Source organism: Calonectris borealis, chromosome 15, assembly GCF_964195595.1.
Source record: "Calonectris borealis chromosome 15, bCalBor7.hap1.2, whole genome shotgun sequence".
Lineage (NCBI taxonomy): Eukaryota > Metazoa > Chordata > Aves > Procellariiformes > Procellariidae > Calonectris > Calonectris borealis.
In genome coordinates, this window is record NC_134326.1 from 4,928,343 (window position 1) to 4,953,160 (window position 24,818).

Consider the following 24,818-nt stretch of genomic DNA (forward strand, 5'->3'; position numbering starts at 1 on the left):
CTTCACTCTCACCTGCTCTAGATTGAAAAACAGACCAGATTCCCCAGATTACTCAACTGATGCACCTAAAGAACATGAGAGCTGTATCTCTTCATTCGTACATGGGGCTGTTTCCCAGAAACAGAAGAGTTGGAATTCTAACTCCTACTTTTCTACCTTGGGTCCCTATCACTTTTACTTAAGGCTGGGGCAAAAGAAAAGCATGGCTTGGAACACCCTATTGCCAGCGATCTTCACTTCTGGAGGTATCCCTCAAACTACAGCCACCTGATTCAGATTAAAATTACCTCCAGACTTCTCTAAACACATTCAGGGCTACTGTTTGATTAGAAAGAACAGAATAGGGAACCATTAATTGCTTAACAGTGGAGCAAAAGAGTTTACCTAAATGCATTTTAGCCAATAAATTCTTTCTAATATACAAAACCAAACATCAACCTTGCAAGCATAACTATTCTGGCTAAGATTATGGATGGGAATTCTTAAAAATTGCTCTGCTTATAAAAGCTGAAAACAGAACTCCAGAAATAATCTGTAATCAGGCTCTGCTAAAAAGCATAGCTCAGTCTCAGACGCTTGCTATTACTAATGTTGTTTTCACCACGCTACCCTTATCTCACATGTGAATAGGTTCCAGGTTTGACCTCTGTGTTTCAGGAATGGCAATAGTAAACTAATGGGATAACTCTAGTTAAAGAGCGCCACATGCTGTAGAAAGTAAACATGACAAGTGCAAAATTAAGAAAATTCTTAATCTCAGTTAGCATGCCACAAAAAAACCAGAGTGTAAATAAGTGACATGATAGACAGTTCTATACCCTAATTCTAAATTCTACTTAACACTTATTAATTACATTAATATTTTAATGTAATTTCTTTCTCACATATAAAACCACTGTAATTGTCCACTAAATACTTCTATTTTCAATCATAAGATACTTAACAACTAAAATCATTCCCCCCGAAAACTGAAGATGCAAAGGGACTAACAATAAAAAGAACCTTATTTCTATATGCACACATTTTTCAAGAGCACACTATTAGAATAACTCTTAATTGTACCTCAAGAGAAAAGTCTTCAACCAAAACCATCTTTTTTATAAAATCATTATAAGCTGTACAGATACGAAAAACTGAACTGAACACGGCTAAAAGTGTCAGGACTCCAGATTATGAAGATGCCTTAGTGTCAAAGTTGTTTCAAGTTAAACATACAATTCTAAGTTAACGTAAGAAATTTTAGTAATTAACTTAGCTAAGTTGAATTTCCTATGATATATTAACCAGTAAAACTTATCCAACAAGTTACAGTTTGATTTACTCTTGGCAATCTCTCACTTACCAATTAGAGACTGTCAAGAGAGCCAAACACGCCCGCCCATGCCATCAACTGCTGATCCAGCCTCTCCCCAGAGGGGAGTTTGGAATAGATGCGGTTTTTGAACCACTCTAGGAAAGGCTACGAATACCTCCTGCTGCTTTTTTTCCCTCCAAGGACAAATTTCTGATGTGTCTGGAAGCAGGAAAAGGTCCTGGCTAACAAGTCGTGCCTTTTTATCCTTGTTTAGCCTAGATTAGTGTCCCAAGTGCAAAAATACTGAACTATATTATCTGTGTTAACAAATACACTCTGCCACAACATGAGCAGCATTCAAGCCCAAGGAGCAGTCCTCAAGATCTGGTCCACCTGCCACAGCAAGGTAAGAACTTGCATGTAACTCATGAAACACCTGCTCATTAAGTGACAACTCTGCTCTAACCCACAATAAAAAAGGCAGCTAAAATACATTCTCAGAACCCCCAACTTAGTTTGTGCACTTGCCATGGGAGTTACACAACTTCGCAGAGATGTCACCAGATAGTCTCTCTAAACTGTAGGCTATCCAGTGAAAGTCCCACCTGTGGTTGGATAACTACGAAGAGATCTTCCTTAGCACAGATAAATGAGGAGTGGACTCGTGTTTTGAGCTGGAAAAGGAGTCAGTCTCCTCTGCCAACTCTCTGTGTTCAAAGACACTGTAATTCCTGTCACTCTTAGTACTCATACTCTTTTTCCTTTTAAAATGGCTGTAATGAGTTACTTGAAACATGCCAGGCTAAAATAAAATCCTGAAACAACAGGAAAATTCCTTACCGGTGGTTGATTGACATAATACACAACACAAACAGGAGGGCTCATTTCCCTCCTAAGCATGCTTTTCACTGGCTAAGCTATAGCAACCAATCATGACCATTTATAATAGTCTTATTAGAAAGCATGAGATTAGACCAGCAGGACTTCTGGTTTATTCTGTACTTTATGGAAGAAAGAATTAAGTATACCTGGACATGAATCAAAAGCCCCCATAGTATCTTGGGTAGTACGCACCAGTACTCCATTACTGACATAGTTAAAAAGCTTTCCTTAAGTCTTCCTTGCTACAAATTAAGCCAATTACATCCTGTCTTTCCCTTGAAGGGCACTGAAAACACCTGATCACCAGCTTTTCTAAAACAACTCTTGACATCCTTGATTTTTGTCCCACCCTAATATTCTGTTTGCTAAACTAAACCAAAGCAGTATCTTCTGCATCTTATTTGTATTGTCATACTCTCCCACTCGTCTACAGTCTTCTCAAAAGTGCGGTGCCCAAAATTGGACACATTATTCCAGCTGAAGTCCAGTCAGAACCGAATACTCAGAACTGCATGAGAAATTCCAGCACCTGACGCAATATCCCTACTACTACGTTCACAAAGATGTTGTATTTTTCTTGTGTGCAAAACCAACACATACTGTTGAGTTACCCCTGCTTGCAACACACCCGTACCCCCAGCATTTTCTGAAATAACGCTGCCTGGTCAGAGATTTTCCAGTGGTAGTTGTAAGTGGGAATTTTCATTCCTAAGCATGGTGTTTCAGCAGCATTTTAAACTTTCAGGTTATTTCTCCAGCTTATGAAGATCTTTCTGAATTCACATTCCGTCCTTTGTGATCACATTTCCTCCCAGTCTAGTGTCACTTGCAAATATAAATAAATAGTTGTATAGTTGTTGATATGTTAAGAATATTGCAAAGGAAGTCTCATTCAAAACAGCAATGTCTTCTCTAAAACTAACATGTTTGATGTCAGGAATCAGATTTCAATGCAAGATTACACTACTTACAGTAGTGGCTAACAGCGGCATGCTACAGTAATGCTAAAGCTACCACAGACAGAAGCTGAGACTACAATTTCAGTAAAGCACAGCGCAGTGCTTTTCCAGCCAACTTATTTTCTACCACCCTGCCAGCATCCAAATCAGCAATATGCCACAAAAAGATGACTCTGAAGGCTAAGTCATATCAGCATTAAAACAAAGTATGTGTTGATGGACAAATAGATATTAATAGTGCTGTACAGTATCAGAGAATCCAGTCTAGTATTCCACAGAAATATAATATATATATTCATTCAAAGGTCTAGCTGATCCAAAAGAGAGTATCTTGATGTATTATTTTTGTATTGGAAATGTAATGGTACTAAAAGTATATTACAGTATCATGGAAGAGATCTCCAAGGTTTTGCTATTCTTCCTTACACAGCATGTCCCAGTGGACTGTTTAATAAGAATGCATTAATTCACCTAGCCAATTTTCTTCTTCTATAATGAGTTTGCTTTTATTATATGCACATACTTAAGAATATGAGTTAATTAATGAACAAAATTTGTATATTTATATAGAAGACTTGTTCTACAATTTCCTTAGACTACTCAGCATTCTCTAACCATGTCTGTTTTTCTGTATGCAAGCATGCGATCAAATCTAGAAATAGTCTCAAAAATTATTTCAACATGGCTGAAGCATGCAGAATTGCCATTATCCATTCTGTAAATAAAACAATTCAAGCAATCCTGAATATATAAATGTGTATTAACTTAGTCATTTGATATATGTCTGATTTTTCTGCTTCCAAGTGTGAGCCTTTTTATTGCGTATCTGTAGATAGCTGCCAGCAAGACACAGTATCAGAGGATTTACAACTCTGAGGGTAGAATGCCATCTGCTGCTATACTTGCTGCTACAGCAGGATAAAACAGAAGAATTATACAAGTGCTGCATTCTGCCTTTCTCTTAACTGTAAAATGTATACAAATATCTCATTTTGTTTTATTAAAAATTAAAAAAAAAACACCAAAACTGGGAGCACAGATGCCTTTACACACAGCTTTTGTTATACGATCTGGTAAAATAATGTGATATGGACCACGGGATTCTATCAATGCAAATGAGAAGCTCTTGTATCAGGCCTACTAGAACAAAACAAAAAAAAAAGTGTAATTTGACTGCAAACTAAATTATACCGGTAGATAATGTAATCAAACTGTAAAAAAAAAAGGCACACTTTGAAAATGCATTTGCAATGAATTATGGAGTTGCTAGACTGGGGCTAGAATTTAGAAACACCCCTTGAACTGTTATGTACCATGAAAGCCTTGCAAAATTCCCACTTTCCCAGTCTGGTTACATACAAGACGCATGTCATAAGCAAAGGCAATATACAGAATACGATATATTACCAGTTTGATTCATATCATATCGGGGGCGGGGGAAAAACCAAAACAACACAAAACCATTTTCTTAAATTCATCCTACAGTTTTCCTCCATGTCCTTTCGGTAATAGTTAATTCTTTCTGTTCAAAGTGCTCTTCAATAAATCAAATGGAAACATTAGCCAGCATTTTACTCAATAATTAACCATTTAACCTTCCACACGCAATGCAATTGCAGAGGTAGTCTTACGGTTATTCAAAACACATTGCTGAGCTGGATAAATTCATATGTATTGAATTCCAGTGTAGTTGGCAAACGTTCAAGTTTTAATTTTTTTTCTACTGACAACAGAGCTCCAGGTGATTAAGCATAAATAATGCACTTCAGTTTTTTGCCTGCTGCTTCACCCACATACAAATGCTTCTTCGAGCTTTCTATAAGGATGGACATAAAAAGCTTGGGTATATAATCTCCTTTAATAATCTGTTATAGCATACTATACATTGATAGGGCTTCTCCACACAGTTACACCTCAATCAGTTAAAGTATAAGGTGAAATCAAAACTCTCAAAATTGGATAGAAAGAAAAGAATAATCTGGGAATTACAACTACTGTACAGGCATGTTGCCTTTGAATTGCCATCAACAGGAGTTTTGCTAATGAAAATACCATGAGCATGAGTACATTTTTACTGTGTACCTTCTGTTACTTAGCATTAGAGCAGTGCACCATATTTAAAAATAACAAATCAGCTTCGGCAATTGAAAGGAACACATTGCTTTCATGAAAAAGTAATTCGGTATGGTGTAAAATTTTATTTTTAATATTAAGTGAGGAACCATTCAATAAAGTTGAAATACAGTTCAAACCTGAAGGGATAAAAGAATTCTTGAGATTGGGACCATTCACCAGAAAGCAAGGATAGAGTACTACACAAGTAAAACCAAATCTCAGTCACTGTCACAATTCTTGCTAAAGATTTGCTTGGGGCTCCAACAGAATTCTTTCAGTCTTTCTCAAGATCAATTGATCTCATCTTACTGACATTCTCTTTATAACATCTATATTATGACTGTCCCCTACAGTTAAGGTGAATTAACTGCTGCTTCTTCAAAAATGCATCTTACTTTTCCCTTCTCCCTATTTAAAATGCAGAAAAGCCAAGTAATGTGAGAAATACAGTGGAAACCACATAAATGAGTAACTGTCAAAAGAACAGAACTATTAAAAGAATAAATCTTGTGTACCCAGCTGTGAAATATAACACAATATAGCAGAACCCAGCTAAATGTTTGAAATAAAAAATTGAAATGCAAAGTAACCTAAAATTGTTTAATGAACAATGCTGTTAAAATATTAACTCCTTGCATGCCAAAACTCAAAAGCATATATGGTAGGAAGCCCACTCAGATGAACAACACATTAATAAGTTATCTATCTATCCCTCTACCTCTCCATCTAGCCAATCAGCCACGAGCTAAGCTCAAGACCTTTTATGTGTAAGATACATTGGCAGGTCAATTTCTGCACAGGCTTTTTTATTTCAAATGTTGTGGTTTACAGCAAATATTTACCTTTGAGGTGTGCTGAAGCTGGTCTCCCACATATGTTTTACGGAACTGATCCAAGAACCACAGAATTGCCAGTTCTACTTTTTCATTACTAGACTGTGGTAACTGGGCATCCATCAAAGATATCAGCTGAAAAACTCTTAATGACAGAAAAAAACATTTTCAGGAAGAATTCTCAAATTAAATGATATTGTCACAGCTAACTTCTTTAGGAACCATCCAGTCTTCTTTTGTTTGCCTAAGTTTCTTCTAGGATTTTGTTTTGTTTTGATGCTAATTATGCTAATTGACCACTAATAAACATAAACATCAACATAATGCTTTTCTAATTACTTTGTCACTTGAAATTTTCTCAAATACATATGTTATACTGTGGTGAGTTTGTAAAGTGTTTTTTCCTTTCTTAGAGCATCAATTCCATGATGAAAGAAACATAGAAATTTGAGAAGCATGAGTCTCAAACTGCAAGTGCAAGATAAGAACTCTTCAAGTTCCTTGGAAATTGAAACTATTGTACTTAGAAATAAGTTTACATATGCAGTACATAATGCACTGTCTGCCTTGCTTCTTCTCACTTCTGTCTCTCCTAAAACATCTGAACAAACACGTATTTTCTGACCTAAATCCTTACTTGGTATGTATCTCCATATTACCAAGACTGATTTCAAAGAATCAATTTCAGGCTATGTCACCTAAAAAAATTCAATACTTTTTTTTTTTTAAAGGAATATTCCTTTATTTACTTTCCTGTGTTCTTCTGCTATCTATTCCTTGAAATCCTAATTCCCTAGTAATTAAAAAAAATATTCTCACCTTTTGCCAATTCTAAAATATATAGTCACTGGATTAGAAGTCAGTACCTACTTTATCTGTAAGCCTCTCACTTTTAATAAAAACATAGTGGAAGATTGCTAACACCATAGAACCCCAGGGTAGATTAGGAAGGCAAGAAACAAAGGAGAAAATGTAAAGCTTTTATCCAATTCTAAGTTGTATGCCCTATTTCATGTGTTAGCTAGTGGATGTAAATAACAGGATCAAATATGCACGCCTTTTTTAATACACTTGTGGGTGAAAACAAGGATTAAGGAAGTGTTTGCCACAAGGAATACATGTCGTTCACAATAATCCGTAGCGCACACCTTGCCCTAAAACTTGCAGAAAGAAGACTCTAGCATGCACATTTTTAAATCTAGAACCTTCTTTTTTATTCCAAGCTCTACTCTAAAAACAAGTCTAAATTTTCAAATGGTTGACCAGCAGTTTCTCTGCACTTCTTCACCCGCAACAATCAATGTAAAGGAAGTGGTGCAGAAAATAATAGCCATAACTCACAACTAATAAAATTAACACTGTATACAAGTATAACGCACAAATGAAAACAGGTAGCTGCATGGGCATATCTAAACACTGCTTATATTAAGACACATATTTGCCTTTAATCCTCTTCCCTTCCTCCGAAACATAGTGTTGAAACGATAGCCTTAATGACTCTTTCACTGCTCAGGACGATGAATCAGGAAAGATTAAAGCCAGTGGAATGGTCTCAACCCACAGAAAGCCAGTACGGTCCTTGAGCACCCACCACCCAAGAACTGGACAAAAATTGAGACATTTAAATTCAAAATATCTGCTGATACTAAACGTCATTTAAAAAAAATCAAAATAAAGAATTCAAAACAAGGAATACTTACCTACAGGATAATTCTCCATCCATGGCATCATGTTCATCAGTACTAGTGTATGTTAATCGACCTCCCACAAAAGTACCCACAAAATAGACAAGCCATGCCAGACGTCCTAACATTAAACAGAAAGGAGAACAGTTAATGATTATAAACCATTATGCTAGTACAATACAATTCCGTAAGGTATCAGCAGTTCTATAAGGTATTAGACTGCGGAACGCTGTCACGGGAATGGTTCGGTTTCTCCCTTTACCAGATTTAAGCCTACCCAGACAAATCAACTAACAAAAAATTCTGAGCAGGACTGACAGATAAACTAGAACAGCCTATTAACCTGGACACGCTTATAAATAAAACACAAAAGCATTAACCTAAAATACAAATTAAGCAAACTCAGCCTGGTAAGATTAGATATAAAATTAATCTAGTATCCTCACTTGCCTGCCACAAGTTACTTCAAGGCATGGAACAATTTTCTCTACAGTGGGGCCGATATCTACTTATCATAGCATTAGGAAGTAATTGAGACTCACTACAATCTATTTGTTTCTTAGTTCTATTTCAAATACAGATTTCTTTGTAATATTAAACTACTATCTAAAGCGATTTGCACATAAGAAAATATTTGTGTCGTAAGTCAGACATACTCTTCAAGAAAAGAGTTTGTGAACTACCACATAGTTTTGAAAGTCTCTGTGGACTGTTTTCTAAAAGGGTTTGAAAGACAGAGCTCATCCATTTTAAGCCATGCTGTCATGCCTTCCGATCTTCCAGATTATTTAGCTGTCAGTTTCCACTAAAGCACTTATAGGATCCACTGGCAAAGTCCTTATCAAGTAAAGTACAATGTAAGGATCATAATTTCTGTAAAGCTAAGGTTCCATAAATAACTCCCTGAGTTTGTGTATGTAGTGTATTTTGTACAGACTTTCAAACACTGAAATCCCGCTTTATAAATATGGAAATATTAAGTTTACAACACTGAACTCAGGGGAATTCTTTTGGCCTCTTTCTGCTGGAAAATCATTGCCATGTTGCAAAACCTGGATTATTTTAATCTCTCTGGCACGTTAAAGTGGAATATCTTTAAATTTGACCTACCAATACCTACTCAAGCCACATACATTCCTACTTCAGCTTTTTAAGCTGTGAATCCAGTAACTAATAGTATCCTCTCCCAGGAAAGATGCAGCATTTTTCCCTAAAGTAAGGTCAAAACTAAGACCTGAATAGCAAAGTAACATACAGACCTGTTAAAACATCAGGATACCACTAAAGGTTTCTTCCTCAACTGAAATGCACTGAGACTATAGAACAGTAAAGCTATTTTTAGACTCCATCTTAATTTGGCAAAATATACTTTGTAATAAATTAAAATCAATTGCTTGAAAATAACATCACAGCGAAGACAACTTGGAAGAGTTTCCATGTAAATTAAATCAAGTTACAAACAAAGCTTCTCAATAAGTGAGATATTTACATAAACTAGAAGATGTCTTGCCCTCATTACTAGGATTTTACCAAGTGACAACAGTGTAACTTACAACAGTGAGGACAATACCCTTGTGAATAAAGTGTCTTCCGAACACATTTTGAAGTTTAACATAAAGGATAAACTACAGATAAACAAATGAGGTCACATTATGACTGTTATTTTGGATATTTCTACATACATATCAGGACATGCACAGTATCTACCAAAAGTCTTGAGGTTTTATTTCATGTTTGTTTCAAATCTCTGATAAACTAGTCTTCATTTACATAACATTAAACGTCACTTAATTTCCCTCATGTTTTGCATTGTTGTATTTTGAAAAACCCAGAACTGAGATAGCACTGAATGCTCTACTTCCTAAGCTCCTTCAACCAGGGACGATTAAGAGTTCTGAGGTGTTCCAGTACCTTACGGCCTGAATCGGGTGACTATACATCATAAGCAATTCTGTTTCAGTCAGAGGTATATAGTACAGTGTGTTCTATACGTAAAAAAGATGCTGAGATCAAATATACATGAAAAGATAATGCAGAATATGGACTAACATGCAGATGATTCCAACACAAGTACAGGAAAGCATTCAGGTTTATCTTAAATCTCAGTCTTATTTAAAAAAAAACCCACACGAATATGTAATAGATCTGTAACAGAAAACACTTCGTGACAGGGAACAAGTGTTGACTTTTGAGACAAGACAAGATATATGAGAAAGACTTCCAAACATCTTCTCATATTGTTCCTGTTCCACTCCTAATAATCTGGAAGGACAGTATCAGCTATCCCACAATCAACATACTTCCCTGTTTCAAGACCTGTGCTTCTTCACAAACAGGACACTTCCAAGGAAAACCCCATCAGACACATTACACATTGCAATACAAAGAGCTATTAATTTAGGACAGATTGTACCATTATTAGCAAAATACCAAGGACCTGAAGTGTCTAGGAGAACAGGCATTGCTCAAATGAATTTACATTAACAGCTACTAAAGAATGGCCATTTGAAGATGGTATGAAAAAGCAACTGTGAAGTGGTACTAGCTGGTGCAAAGAGCAGAGTCACCACTTTGGCCAATAATCGTTTTTAAAATAAAAACCTGTCTTCCTTTTTACAAATTGTAGTAGCTCATTTTTAAGTACATAGTTATTTTTCTGATGATAGCCCTCTTCTCTTAGCACAATACCAATTAATAGGTATGACTTCTTTCCCTCTTTTATACCTTCACTATTTAAAAATTTCAGTGCATTTGCTTTTGCAATTACTGAGGCAGACAACATCTTTTCTTTTAGAAAATAATTATTGCTGTAATAATCTGTAATTATGGTTTATAATAGCAATAATCCCAAAGAAATCAGTCATTACCATAGATCACAAGTAATCATTAACTACTGTTAATGACCCATTTCTTGGGGATTATTGTTTTAGTAAACCATGACCGCATCACTATTGATACAGAGAGCAAGACAGTATAATAAAATGAGATCTTAATATTACATTAACTTATTTTGTAACATTAAAAGCCATTAAACATCTAAATTTAACTGTGTATATCTAGGGGATATAACAGTTATTGTTCAATATGAGCACAAATGTTTAGTTTGCAGAAAAGAAACACAATATTTAAACTGCATCAAATGTTTTCTAATGCATAACAGCAATCCCCAGAGCACTGACACTGAAAGACTCCAGCTGATTGTTTCCCTTCGGCCCCCCATGACTGGGGAATGGAGTATAAATTCAGACTGCAGCTGGTCAATGAAATCAGGTCATTAATGAAAGTTCTCCCACATAAAAGTTGATAGGTGCATGGAAGAAAGTGGAATTAATAAAAAAAATAAGTAGGAGGTCTTAGATACATTAGTGAAAAAATGGCTCCTACATAGAAGAAAATCAGCATATTCAAACTGTGAACAAAAGAACGGCAAAATAAATCACAAACATTTAATAGCATGCAAAGAAAGAGCTGTATTATGCAGTAACCTGTCTCACCTTTTCAAAACAACACCATTTATCCATGTAAAGATGCAACAGCCATAAGATAACTATATTAGGAAAGAGCCAGTAGTTATAAAGACAATTTCAGTGAGACACAGAGAGGACCGAAATAGGTGGGGGGGGGAAGGGGGGGGAGCACATACTATTTTTACAACTTACACTACAATAAATAACTTGAGTTTCTTGAAAATTAGGTAGTTCATCTTAACAGAGCTGTACAAAATAAATTAAGGTTTTTAACGTTACATTAATTTTTACAGACAGATAAATGCAAAAAGAACAAAAGTTAACATCTTCATTTTCAAAAAATGTTCATCAAGTTGCAGCTGGTTCCCATGAGGGCACCTGAGGCACTTAAATGTTGATTTTCGGAAATTAAAAGTTTTTACAGCTCTCATGCCTATATTCTAAAGACGTAACAAGATGTTAAAACAAACACATCAGCTGCCAATGTATCCTATTTAATACAAAGACAACTAGTGAAAATGCGGTGCAAGGTGACTTGGATCATTAATTCCTAGTTTGAGAAAAGGTCTAGGTATATTTGCCATAAGATCATCACTCTTTTTCATATGCAAGTATATGGTTATTGGCACATAAAACGCAGTCTAAAAATTAAATTAATTACTAACCTTCCTGAACTGTGATTTCTAATGGATTCCTACTAGAAGAGTGCAATAGCTTTTGGTAGTTTTGTGCATTTTGGTCAAACAACTGTACAAGAAGCGTACAGGTCTTTTCGTATTCACACCTGCTAACTGTGCACAGTTGCTCCAGCTGTTGGAAAACAGTAGCTGCATCATCCAGTGGATCGTCTAAGCCATCTCTGGAATAGAGATAAAAAGTAACCACTTAGCCACTATTGCTTAAAAGCTGATGCTGTTTTCCCATCCAGATCTTGAACCACTGTCACTGAACTGCTGAACTATAAAAGCCTTAGCAGCTGGTGAATACAACAGACAGAAGATCTCATTTTGTTTACATACATACCCATACACATCCACACAAACACAGAACAGTATTCTATTTGTGCCTTCCTATTAACATATATTTTAAAAAGCAAAGAAGAGAGATGAGGTTGGCAGTATGAACACAGAAAGGTAAATCCTGAAGACCGAAGGTCCACTGTGCCTGAATAGAATATTACCAAGCAGCATCTTTCTCAGAGGATGATGGGAGGAAAGAATGGAATACTTAGTAGAAATGGATTTTGCATATTCATCAAATTAAGCACAATACCGTGATACCAAAGCCAACAAGCAAGCTTCAGTAAAATTCCATGCAACTGCTTCATAAATCTTCATTTTATTCTGCTGTAAACAAGCCCCCAAAAAGGGCAAAAGCTACTTTCCTTCCATTGTTCCAAGCTACTTATTTCTCTGACTGAAGGACCAGCTGGATGGCTCCTGAATGGAAGGTGATGTTACCGACTATACTGGTTTGTAAGAAAAATGGTCATTCCAGAAAAGAGGATTAGTTTGCAAAGATATCAGTTAATGTCCTTGGAGGAAACAGAAGAAGTCTTAAGAAATCAGCTCCCAGACATCCCATGTTTCTCAAGAATGGTCTGGACGTTTGATATTGAAGTCTACATTGGATATTGCTGTCTACAAAAATGCCACAACTGAGGATCTTCACCACATAAGAGAATAAGACAATACCACAGTGGTATACAAATCACTTAGGGCTAGAATGGATAGAGGCCAACAGCGTTACCAAGACTGTCTTAAGAATGATACACACTGGTAGAAGAGAAGATCAGTACTTTCCTCATCTTCTCCCTGTTGGCTTTTTTCACAGATTGGAAAGCTTACTCCTCCACTATGTAACAAGGACATCCAGAAGAATCTCTCATCAGTGCCAAAGAAACTGAATTTTCAGTGCTGATGGTGATGCTCATGAAGACAGCAGCACATTTCAACGGAGCTGGTCATGGCAGATGGTTTGACCCAGAAGCTCAGCCCTTCTGAGCACTTCAAGTCTGGAAGCTGATATGGAATGTACCACTCAGTAGAGAAGAAAGCTGAGACATGAAGGTTCAATCCTGAGATTCCATTACAGAAAAGCTGAACAAAGAAGACAACTTAAAAATGCCAAAAGCAGTGTAGGCTGGTTGAGAGAAGGCCCAGGAAAACTGACTGCACTGGCAATCAGCTGCTTGTCCTTCCCTGTCCTAGCACTGGAACACTGGAAGCTCCCCTAGGTACTATTAATTCTTGTTCTTGAGACAATGATAGAGAAGCTCACGACTTTGAACCATTAGGAAGCCAGCCTTTAACATACTTATGGTGATAACATAAGGCAAAGAACACCAACTATAGCTTAGTCACTAAATAGTAAGATGACAGATTACATAATTTGCAGATATGAGATTTTGGCTAAGCTGAGACAAAAGGACAACAAAGCTGAAGTTGAATGCACTTCCTTACAGAAACTGAACAAATGACATCATTTCAGTAATGTAAAATTGAAAAGGAAAAGCAGATGTGGCTTATTCTGCAGTCCCGTAGCCTGACAGGAGAACCTACCAGCAGGAATTCATAAAAGCCCTTGGAGAAAATTAAATCCTTTCAGCAATCTAAACACTTTTTTCTTAATGATTCTATGATTTGCTATATTATAGTGTGGACTACAAGGTCGTTTACTTAAACTATTAAAACGAAGATTTGAACTAAGAAATTTTAAATTGGCCAATTTCAATCTTGCCACTCTCTAGCTTGTTCTATTTGGTCTCACCCTTCCTTGTGCATGGGGTTCATTCTGCTTCCCTCCATTACTCTACCCTCCATAGCCCCAGAAAGTGACTCATCAAGAAAACACGTCACAGCTGGACAATATAATTAAGTTAATTTAGATAGTCTTAAAAAAAAAAGGGAGGGGGAAGAATAGGCTTTTTCAAAACACAAAGGCCCGTGAGAGGAAAAACAATTAGAATGTACATTTGATTTTGGCCTGGATTTAATAAGCAAAAGGAGTAAAATGATATCAGCCAATTAAAATAATCTAAAGAAATCGCCATGGTAATCAGAACCAGTATACTTAGATTTTAAACATAACCAAAATATAATATGCCGACAAATCAGAAAATTAAACATTCCATATTACAGTTTTAAAGTTGGAATTACAAGTTTACCTTATAACTACAGGAACACATTCCAGTCTAGAAGTAATATAAGCTTTTGTTATCTCAGGTGCATATGTATCTAAGAGGTGGGGTTCTGCCGTTTTCACAAAAGGTACAGATGCTACCATTCTTTGCCACAGAGTTAGCAAATAATGAACACTATTTGGAGCAAACTCCCAGTGCTATAAGAAAACAAAACATACTTCTGTTAAAGCATCCCAGTGTGAAATTTTAGTTGCGAAACATGATGCTTTTATCTTAAGTAGTCTTATTCATCCACGTAACTACTGAAGGACCCAGTCAGAACTGACACATACAATGGCACACATTATAGAGTAGACCCAGAACTACTTGTAGGCCCTCTCGCCTCCTTCAAATGAAATCCATTATTTGAAACTCAGAGCTAGGCCATGATTCTTACACAGGTGTCCTGGTTTCAGCTGGGATAGGGTTAATTTTCTTCCTAGAAGCTGTGTTTTGGACTTAGTATGAGAATAACATTGATAGCAACAACTAAAACATCAGTATGTTAAGTAGTGCTTACACTACATCAAGGACTTTTCAGCTTCTCATGCTCTACTGACTGAGAAGACTCAAGATGTACAAGAAGCTGGGAAGAAACATAGCCAGGACAGCTGACCCCCAACTGACCAAAGGGATATTCCATACCATATGAGGTCATTAAACCACAACATCAGTATATAAACTAGGGGAAAGCTGGCTGGGGGGCTGCTGCTCAGGGACTGGCTGGGCATCGGTTGGCGGGTGGTGAGCAATTGCATTGTGCATCACTTGCTTTTGTATATTCTTTTTTTATTATTACTACTACTATTTTATTTTATTTCAATTATTAAACTGTTCTTATCTCAACCCACAAGTTTTCTCACTTTTACCCTTCCGATTCTCTTCCGAGCGAGGGGCTGTGTGGCGCTCAGTCGCCGGCTGAGGTTAAACCACAACAACAGTGCACGGTGAGATTTAAGTGCTATAAAAGGGCCGTTCAAAAATTCTCAGTGTTGAGTGGGAAACAGTCTAGAGCCACCTAACAGGAAACGTAAAGAAGAGAAATGCATCTCAACTTTCTTTTTCCTTCCAAGCTTATGAAGCTGCCATTGGCAACTCAGGAATTTAAAGGTCACAATCTTCTCCTAAAGGTCACTATCTTCAGCTGTTATTCTGAAGACCAGAGAAAGTCTCTGGAGGAAATGCTAAAATAACATTTGTAGTATTACGCAAACAGTGTGCACATCTTGGTGTGTTTCAAAAACAAATTTGTAAAGTTTTTAACGCTGTGAGAATCTTGATCCTGTGATACGTGTCCTTCTCATACAGATGTGGGTCCCTCAAAAATTTAGACATTCCACGTAGCTTCTGAATCCAGCTCAGATGGGAGCTTTGCTCTCCGCAGCTCAGCATACAGGCAACTGTGCGTGTGTGTGTATGTGTGTACAGATATATATGCACAAAAGCAGAACTCAAGAATCTAGTCAGTGTAGGCACTTCAAAGTTTACATGGGAGCATAGGTGTAAGTATTTTAGGGCTGGATAAAGGGTTTAGTTTGTTGGATCTTTTTTGGAGGATTAACACCCATCTATCCACTACTTCAGTTGTCATTTTCCTCTAAGTCTGCTCCCATTACAAAACTTCATAGGAAGAGTGGGAACCAGTTCTAGATAATTTAGAAATCTGAGTTACACACTGACAAAATACATTTTTACGTAAAGACAAGCCTCACCACCTCCTCAGAAAACACCAACACAGAGAACCAGGATCAGTCCTCTTTGTCATTCAAAGTTGAAGAAATACAAATATATTCTGTATATATTCTTACCTGTAGGCTAGTAATAGTAAAATTTGCTATAAGTTGGATGACTTCTGGGTAATCCTTCACCATTACTAGCTCTCCTAGTTGATAGTTTGTCTTTAGCCGAGCCAAAAACCGACAGAATTCATGGTAATTACCCGGATCAGATAAACCCTAAATTTGAGGAAGAAGCAAATTTTTAAAAGTTAACAGGTTAATCTAATAGAAATTTTATGAACACTATTGCTAATTGGGTGACAATTTTATTTGCATAGGGGTTTTGCTTTGTTGTGAACAGAAAATCAAAGCAAACATGTCTGGCTAAAAGTGGTTTTGATAGATTCAGTAAATTAATGAAGACTGTAACTGGAAAAACAAATCCACAGCTGTTTTAGCATTTCAAATAATAAAATAAAAAATAAAAAGATACCTGTGGATTTTCAAGTATTTGTTTCACTCCTTTGATTAGATTACCAAGATATTTGGCACGTTCTGGATTGCTGAATAAAGATCTCCTTGTAGAAGCAAACTGAACTAAACAAGAAAGTGCCTGAAGAATAAAAAAGATTAAAAGATTAAAAAAATTCAAGCTTTTAGAATAATAATCTCGTAATGTTTGGAGCAATCCAACCTACTGCTGTCTGTAGTACATTCTGTGGCTGAAGATTATTTTTGCAGCAATGTATATGATCATTAAACACAAATATGGCTCAGTGTTAAAATTCCCTTTTACAACAGCTTCTGATTTCATCAAAATAATTAGGTGGATGTTTTCTATGTGGCTGAGTAGTGCTGAATTGGGGGAGGAAGGATTTGAATGCTTTCAGGTTTAGCAATGAAAACTGGGGCTGAAGTTCAAAGAAAAGACATCGTGACTGGGCACTGAGCCAGGGGACTCATAACATGCTAATGCACAGAATAAAACAGGGTCTTTTGGACAAAGTATAGATGTAAAAAGACTATTTTCCATAATTACTTGAGTGTAAATCACTACGTGTCACTTACTAACTGAGACAGCATTGGTGGAAGGGAATGATACAAATCAAAAAACAGGTCCAAGGTCTCTGGCTCCAGGAAGACTATGGAAAAAGATAAGTTGGTTTTATCACTCTCTACAAGCAATAATTAAGTATCTTTACTTTAACAGAGTCATCTTCTTTTTAACAAAAACAATAAGAGTGAGATATCACTGTAGTTGAGAATAAACTAGGAATAGATGCATTAATTAGTTCATTGTACAATATTAAACAAACCATTATTCTTTTTATCACATTTAATCTATCCTATAGCTCATAAAGAATACGACCCTTAGACTGCAGATGATGCAATACTTTGTCAGTTGCTTACAGAACACTGTTGTGTAATGGATGTAGGTAAACTTATTTCTTCAGGTTACTACAGTAGTACACTAGGCCAAGACAGGTTCCAGATACTAAGAATTCGTTGAGTCTGTATTTAAACAAAGGCAAGTTTTTAACAAAAGTTCCACAGGCTATCCTGAAGTCTACAGACTGATAAACAGAAAAAAAAAGTTTAAACACCGAGTTACCAATTCACTGTGGAATCACATCAAATGAACTATAACATTACCCTATTTTATGAAGAGGTAACAACAAGGTAGAAAAAGTTCACCAATAATTCATAATTAAGTAATCCCACAAATTAAGTAACATTTCAAAGTTGTTGCATTTATAAGCGTTATTTAATAGGAAGACTTGTGTAAAATAAAGCATCACATAACGAAGGTTAATTTCCTTAGGCACTCTTTGTGTTTAATGACTAAAGGGAGATCCCTCCATGGACAATTTAAAGTATCTAAACTAAAATCTTGGGAAAACCTATCCCCTTCTCCTTCTTAGGGGGGCTTGGGAAATTACTGTCACTTGCCCAAATTCAGCTTTTTGTCAGTATTCCGCTGCTTGCCTTATATTATTGCTCCTCATCCCTCACACTGCAATTAGAGGCTACTGTACATTAATGGAGAAGGAATGGAGTTATGCATGATGAAGAATAGTATTGTTGAAATAAGGAGGAATATCAAACACTACAGAGTGTCATGCTATACAGGTAAGCCAAATTTAAATGTCCCATCTTGCGTATGGGAAACCGTGTAGCTGCTTTAGCTAGACGTAACAGACTTCCAATCAGGCTCATTTATTTTGCCAAGAAGCAGGATAAATTACCCTACAAGGAGCTCCATGCTGCTAGTGCTAAACTGCGTCCATTACCCAAGGTAATTTCATTAAAGCTAGCTTGGACATATTTATACTAGACCACCATCTGCACTGTATAAGCCCAGGAAGTCAAACCTCTAGAGTCTAAGAGCCAAGATGCAACCCTTCTGCTGCCTTCATTAACAAGCTCACATACTAGAGCAAACAAGCATGCTAAAAAAAAAATTCACACAGTTTTCTCATCAGGAAGACGACAAGAGAAAATAGACATGCTAGAGATGCTGTACCTCTTCAAGGTGTTCATATGCCAGGATGAGAATAGCATTCAGTGTCTAATTAGAATAATTTGATTTACTGTGAATATCTATGTTATAGACTACATTCTGTTTGTAAAAATAACAATAGGGAAAGTGTGAGAGAAATAGCGGAAGAGATTTACCAATAACTCACCAGCAAAAAACTCTACTCCCCATTAAAAATTATTTTATATTTGCAAGTATTATGACAAAAGAAGTTACACAATCCACTGGGTATAGACTTCAGACTACTAACAGTTATGACCCTTTCTTACTTGTTCTCCAGTTTGTTGGAATCTGCACAGTGCACAGGTCATCTGCAGATTCATCAGCTGCATTTCCAATGAAATCAAAATTAAGACAGTTTAGTACAAGCTTCAAAAGTTGCATTGCTAGACTTTGTTGCCGTTGTTCCTGAAGGGTTAAAGGTTTTGCCAAGAGCTAAGGAGAAAAGAAATCTTGTTAGGTCACCTGCACAGAACATGCTTTAGGAACAATTTTGGAAAGGAAAATGCTTGGATATAAAACTGCAAAGTTCAGAGCAAGAGAACACATACTAAGAGAAAAATAATCCTTCAAGACTAAAAGATACAGTCTTTCCTTAAAAGCAAGGGGAAAATCATGATTACCACCTCAGATACATCCTCCATGTCAAGCTAAAGATCTCAAACTTTTAAATAACTTCTGAACGCCTGGTGAAATAATCCTTTTGCATAAAATACTTACAGGTAAAACTCAGCATGTCATTGATATTATCTATTAAAACAGTGCAAACATTCACTGAAAAAATTAAACTGTAAGGTTTCATGTTTTTCTTGTTCAGTTACTCCAGACCAGTGTGGAGTATATGTCATATGCATCACATGGGTAAAAAATATCTCAACAATTGGTTATTTTTCGGTTTGATGTCCGGACTGCTAAACAGTGAGTTTCACAGTATGCATACTCAAAGACTTCTTTTGGCAAGTCTAGAAAAACCTGGCATTAAAAAAAAAAAAAAAGAAATGAACAGTCTGTAATCTGAATGTAGCTATTTACAACACCTGTATAAATACAGCTGTCACTGTCTACTGCTTTATAACCCCTGTAGTGTCAGAATAAAAAGGTACTTTGTAAGCAAAATAAGCTGTTGGGATTTGGAAGTTTATACTCATCATACTGTGTGTAAGAACACATTTTTATCGATCCCCTTCTGTAATTATAGTAATTTAAACAACATTTTATCTTAAAGAAATTACTATCTCAAGATTACACACACAATACAAAGGCACTGAAAACAAACCTCAAGTTCATTAGTCATTGATGCAGTTCATGAACATTAAAAAGAAAACGGACATAATTTTGTCTAGAAAAACAATAAAATAAATGCAAATGCAACAACTTTATCTAGTTCATCTGCTCCTTATTTAGATTCAAAGTCATACCTCCCATTAACAAAAAGTTTTTAAATTCAAATGATAGGAAAAATCAACTGTGTGTCATTAGGTGCCTCATTAACTTGCTAGTAACTGTTGCACCACATTAGAATTGACACTAAATTATTAATTCGGCTTTGAAATTAACATTGAATTTCTGTATGTCTTGTATAAACATAATCTGTTCTGCCACCAATCCTCTCTGTAACTTTTAAACTCTTGGAATTATTTTACTGATTCCACATTTATTAGTTGAGTGTATTTTTCAGTGTATTATAGACACTGAAATATTTCTAAAACCAGCTTCCTACACTAAAGTTGGCATTATAAAGATACTAATTATAATTTTCTTATATTTCTGTCTGGAAATCTGTGGGATGTCACTCAGACAAACCTTTCAACATATGAGAGACTAAAGAAGTACCTGTAGACCAGCTGAACTTGAAGAAAGCTAGGAAGTGGCTGCTCCAGGATACAGGTTCTCACAAATACATTTATTGTTTGATGTGTAATGGTGTTTACTATACCTAAGAAGATTCTTCCAAAAATATCCAATGCTTCTTTTAAATTATATATGATTTCTCCATTAATATGCAATTCCAACACTGATTTAAAACGTCCTGTGTACACTAGCAGAGCACTCCCTCTTTAGAGGTGAGGGCTTACACATTATTTAGGTGCTCTATATATTAAAATATACTGCCTGTCACTTGAGCACTGGTAGCTGACCACATCTGCCGTTTAAAATTATTGCAAATGTGAGGTAAAACATGTTAGTTAGACTAAAAACGTACCCTGAAAGAAATTTAAGCTAACACAGTTTATCTCGTTTTTTACAGCAGTACCTCAATCACATACCTCAACCTTGCGAATTATACCTTTAGCCAAAAAGTAATCGCTACCGTTATCTATTGACCCACTGTGATGGCATCTGTGTTTAAATTCTTAGCTTAAACGCTAAGAAAACGCTGTGTCCAAATTTCAACACCTTATTCATTTGGTTTTCAGAAAACCTGAATAAACCAGCACTCCCAGATAAGTCAAAGAATAGAAATCGGGCAACATTTAAAAAATAAGCTGCTCTCAAAAGCAAGGAGTTGCTTGAGCTTAAGAGAAGTAGAATAGTACCTCATGGTGCCACTTTCACTGCTGTGGAGGCCTTGATCAGCACCAAAATGGAAAGTGCAAATTCCAGCTTTGATCTCAGTTTCCTGAGAAACTGAGACACCTGGTCTCTCAGAGACCATTTCCTGGTCCTGAGAGACCTAGGTTACAGAATGCTGTTCTTCACCACCTCCTATCAAGGCTCTTAAGAGTCTGCAGCCTGAATTACCCCAAAATGTTACAGAGAGGATAAGGGAACTAGTAAAATAGAAAAACACCTTGGCCAAATTTGACTGCGCTGCCATACCACAAGATAGAGAATTTGTCTTTCTTCTTGGTCACTCCTAGTTTAATAAAGAATTCTTTTAGCAAATACTGAGATGGTAGGCCCTGCAAAACTGAGACAGAATTAAATTAAGAAAAACATAAAAAAGAAGACAAGCTCAGAATTTAGATAGTTCATCCTTTACAGCAAGATATAAAGAAAGAGAGATGGCACAGAAAGACTGAGAGAGAGCAAGAGAGACGTGGAGGGAGGAAGATTGGAATTTTTGTCTTTGAACATCTTCTGGTCACTTGAGCTTAACTGGGTGTCATGCAATCCATTTAAGCCCAGAATTCATCAACTCAGAAAATATTAAGGACTCAAACTGGGACAATTATGATGTTAATAATTCAGGTTCAATTATAAAGAGGCTCACCTCCTTCAAAAGAGAGCACGCAAGCATCAGTATGTCCTTTAGTGAGGTGTCACGGAATGAGGTAGCTATTTTACGATGTTTTGCTGAAGGTCTTGAATAATCAACCTAAGAAAAGTTAGGACATAATAAACAATGCTCCCTTCTTTGCTAAAACTAGATGACAGCTATATCTGGCAGATTAATTATTTGACACTAGAAATTAAAATTATGGTCCAGCACTAAATATAGATCTTGACAGCTTCCTGAAGCATGTCCTTTTTTCCCTTCAAGGCTGTCTCTCTTTCTGGATGGGAAGGTCTGAGGCACTTCATCAGGTTAAGATGTAGGCAAAAGAAAATCATTAGCAGAAATACAACTGAAAAAATTGATCACTCACTTTGCTTTACTAGTTCTAGTGACTGTGATGAGAGAAACTTTACCCCGTATCAGGTATCGTATGTATCTGGTACAGGTAGAGTCCCTGCACTAAGAACTCCTTGTGTCTCTATATATTTTGGCAGGGGGAGGAAGGTGTGTTAATCCCTTCAAGTCTAAGAAATGTTTCTCCAACCACGTTTATGAAAGGCAGAAACATTCAACACACTGCTTTATCAGCAATACATACATCCCTTGCAGAAGGAAAGAAAAACCAATATGCTTACTAGATTCATTTCCTGAGTCAGTTCTGAGAGAATCATTACTCCTATTATATAATGGTCCACAGTGCCCTACAGAAAAAAACAGACAGGGTTGCTCAAACATTACAGCTTGTATTTAGTATTTTCCAACATTTCTAGAATCAAGAGGAATTTTTAGGCTGAGATATCCTAAGCTGTTTAGAAGGTTTTCATGCCAAATTCTATCAACATTAATAGAACTAGACCTTCAAACTCCCTAAATAGCTCTGAAAAAAAACCTCATCATAAATTTTAAGAATTGTATAACAAAAACCTATCTGAAAATAGACTCTACGTAAGCACAATCTAGAAATTCACTACTACACATTTCTCAAAGGTCTGTTCAGTATTCTAGAACTGGTAAGGCAAGCTGCATGAAATTCAAACCATTAAAAAAAATTAAGCCGTGCATGGATGAAAAAGATCACAGGGCACTCTCAGAAAAAAAAATAGTTTTGAAATGCTACCTATCAAAAAAAATGTAATTCTCTCCCTCACAGTAGTATACAATGCACTGGTTTGAATTGAATGATATATTCCATCTCTGAGAACTTGTGCCTAAAAAGTGAGGCAGTAGGTGTCAAATATTTGCATCTGAGGGTGCGATCTGACCATCAGTATTTAAGTTCCTTTAACTTTTTGAATGTTTCAAAATTCAAATACAATGCAGAATTTTGCATTTAATTAATAAAATTTAGCTGTCTTCACTGAGCTACTACAAAGCATTTCTAGAAAAATTAAATCTGCTTTGTTAAAAACAATTAAAATCAACTGCAATTAGGCCTTGCTATTGAGTCAGGGGAAGATCTCTATGTCTATTTTCACAGCTGCAGTTTGCAGCCTCAGCTCCCCTGGTGTCCAAAAAGCAATGTCATCCTTGTCAAAATTTTCCTGATATTTGTCACAACCACACTCATTTTCACAACTCTGAAGATCACCCAAAGTTTAACTAATGAAGAATTTGGCGACTTACAAAGGGGCCTAACTTTTCACTGTCATGTAGTTTGTATTATCACTTGCACCAAAGCAAATCAAAAGTGAAAATTTCAGAGAACTCTCAGGCAAAATTTATATTGTTGCCCTATCTGCATTCAGTAAGATTAAACATCTTATACTGTAATTTGAACACAACTTACTTTCACATTTCAAATTCTTAAAATAGTCACTATGAATGTTCCTTAGATCACGCAAACCTGCAAGAAATGGAAAATGCAACCTCCCCTTTTTCACAGGTGTGAAAAGCTGTGTGGTGAATTACGAAGGAGTTTGGAACAGAACTGCAGACCTAGCTGCTAATCTCTTTTTCTATATTAAATCACACTCAAATTCACACTGGATGAACTTCAATCTGGAATGCTAATGCATATGTATTTGAAACTACCACATGCTAATTATTAACATATATTGGTATTGTTTAGGGATTATTTTTTCAATTTTTATCTAAAATTTAATTCACTAGTAGATCTATGGCTTAATTTTCTTTTCTACAGGAATTCTTAATTTAACTAAAAGAAATCTCTTAAGAAGCTAAATTTTGTATTTAAATCTCTATTTTTAATGAGCTACACACTGAAGAGTCACACTGCAATCATTTTAATAATAAATGCAAAATCCAATTACAGTACATTCATAAAAATAACTGCAAAATGGTGGAGAAGTATACTTGCGTTTGTTTTTAAGAAACAGAATATTGCAACTTATCTTTTATTAGACATTCCCAATGTAACTCAAAAAGTACATTAACTTGAACAGTTATAAACAAAATAAGGCTGAAAAACAAATGAGAAACTTATTGGCAAGAAACATAAAATGTTAACTTCATATTTTCTTGTTGAGTTGCCAGGATCACCAACACATACACACATAATGAATCATTTTGGAAGTAAATCTCCAAATAGCTTAAATTTTCTGATTATTTTTTCTCAAAATAAGTACTAGGCTTTACATTCACACAGACACTCAGAAAGATTAATCTGTATTAACTTTTTAAGCAGATTAGCCATCTCCCAGAAAACTTTTAAAGAGCCTTTTTTATACATGTTAAATGTATGAAATAACCAAGTCTGGCTAATAACCCATGACATCCAATCACCTTCTCCAAACTTACTTCACAGAAGATGCTGTATATCCTATACCTTTAGCTGTTGTGTCTGACAGTACTTACTCTAGATTTGACATGTAAATTTGCATAGTGAACAGTCCATAGCAAATGACTGCACGCTGACATTAGGAGAAATTATTTCCAATCTTCAAATACAATGTACCAAGATCACCT

The 24,818-nt window shown here is 36.0% G+C and overlaps 1 protein-coding gene across 1 annotated transcript in view; it reads right to left on the bottom strand.

Annotated features, from left to right (window-relative positions):
* Positions 1 to 24,818, bottom strand: part of RANBP17 (RAN binding protein 17) — a 162,998-nt gene that overhangs the window by 130,407 nt on the left and 7,773 nt on the right. Inside the window, exons 5-14 of the mRNA XM_075164084.1 lie at positions 22,529 to 22,594; positions 21,888 to 21,992; positions 18,943 to 19,108; positions 17,203 to 17,276; positions 16,628 to 16,747; positions 16,225 to 16,371; positions 14,402 to 14,574; positions 11,901 to 12,094; positions 7,784 to 7,889; positions 6,093 to 6,228 (exon numbers count right to left, since the gene is read on the bottom strand). Of these exons, the coding sequence (XP_075020185.1) occupies positions 6,093 to 6,228; positions 7,784 to 7,889; positions 11,901 to 12,094; positions 14,402 to 14,574; positions 16,225 to 16,371; positions 16,628 to 16,747; positions 17,203 to 17,276; positions 18,943 to 19,108; positions 21,888 to 21,992; positions 22,529 to 22,594 (1,287 nt within the window). The remainder of the gene's footprint in view (positions 1 to 6,092; positions 6,229 to 7,783; positions 7,890 to 11,900; positions 12,095 to 14,401; positions 14,575 to 16,224; positions 16,372 to 16,627; positions 16,748 to 17,202; positions 17,277 to 18,942; positions 19,109 to 21,887; positions 21,993 to 22,528; positions 22,595 to 24,818) is intronic.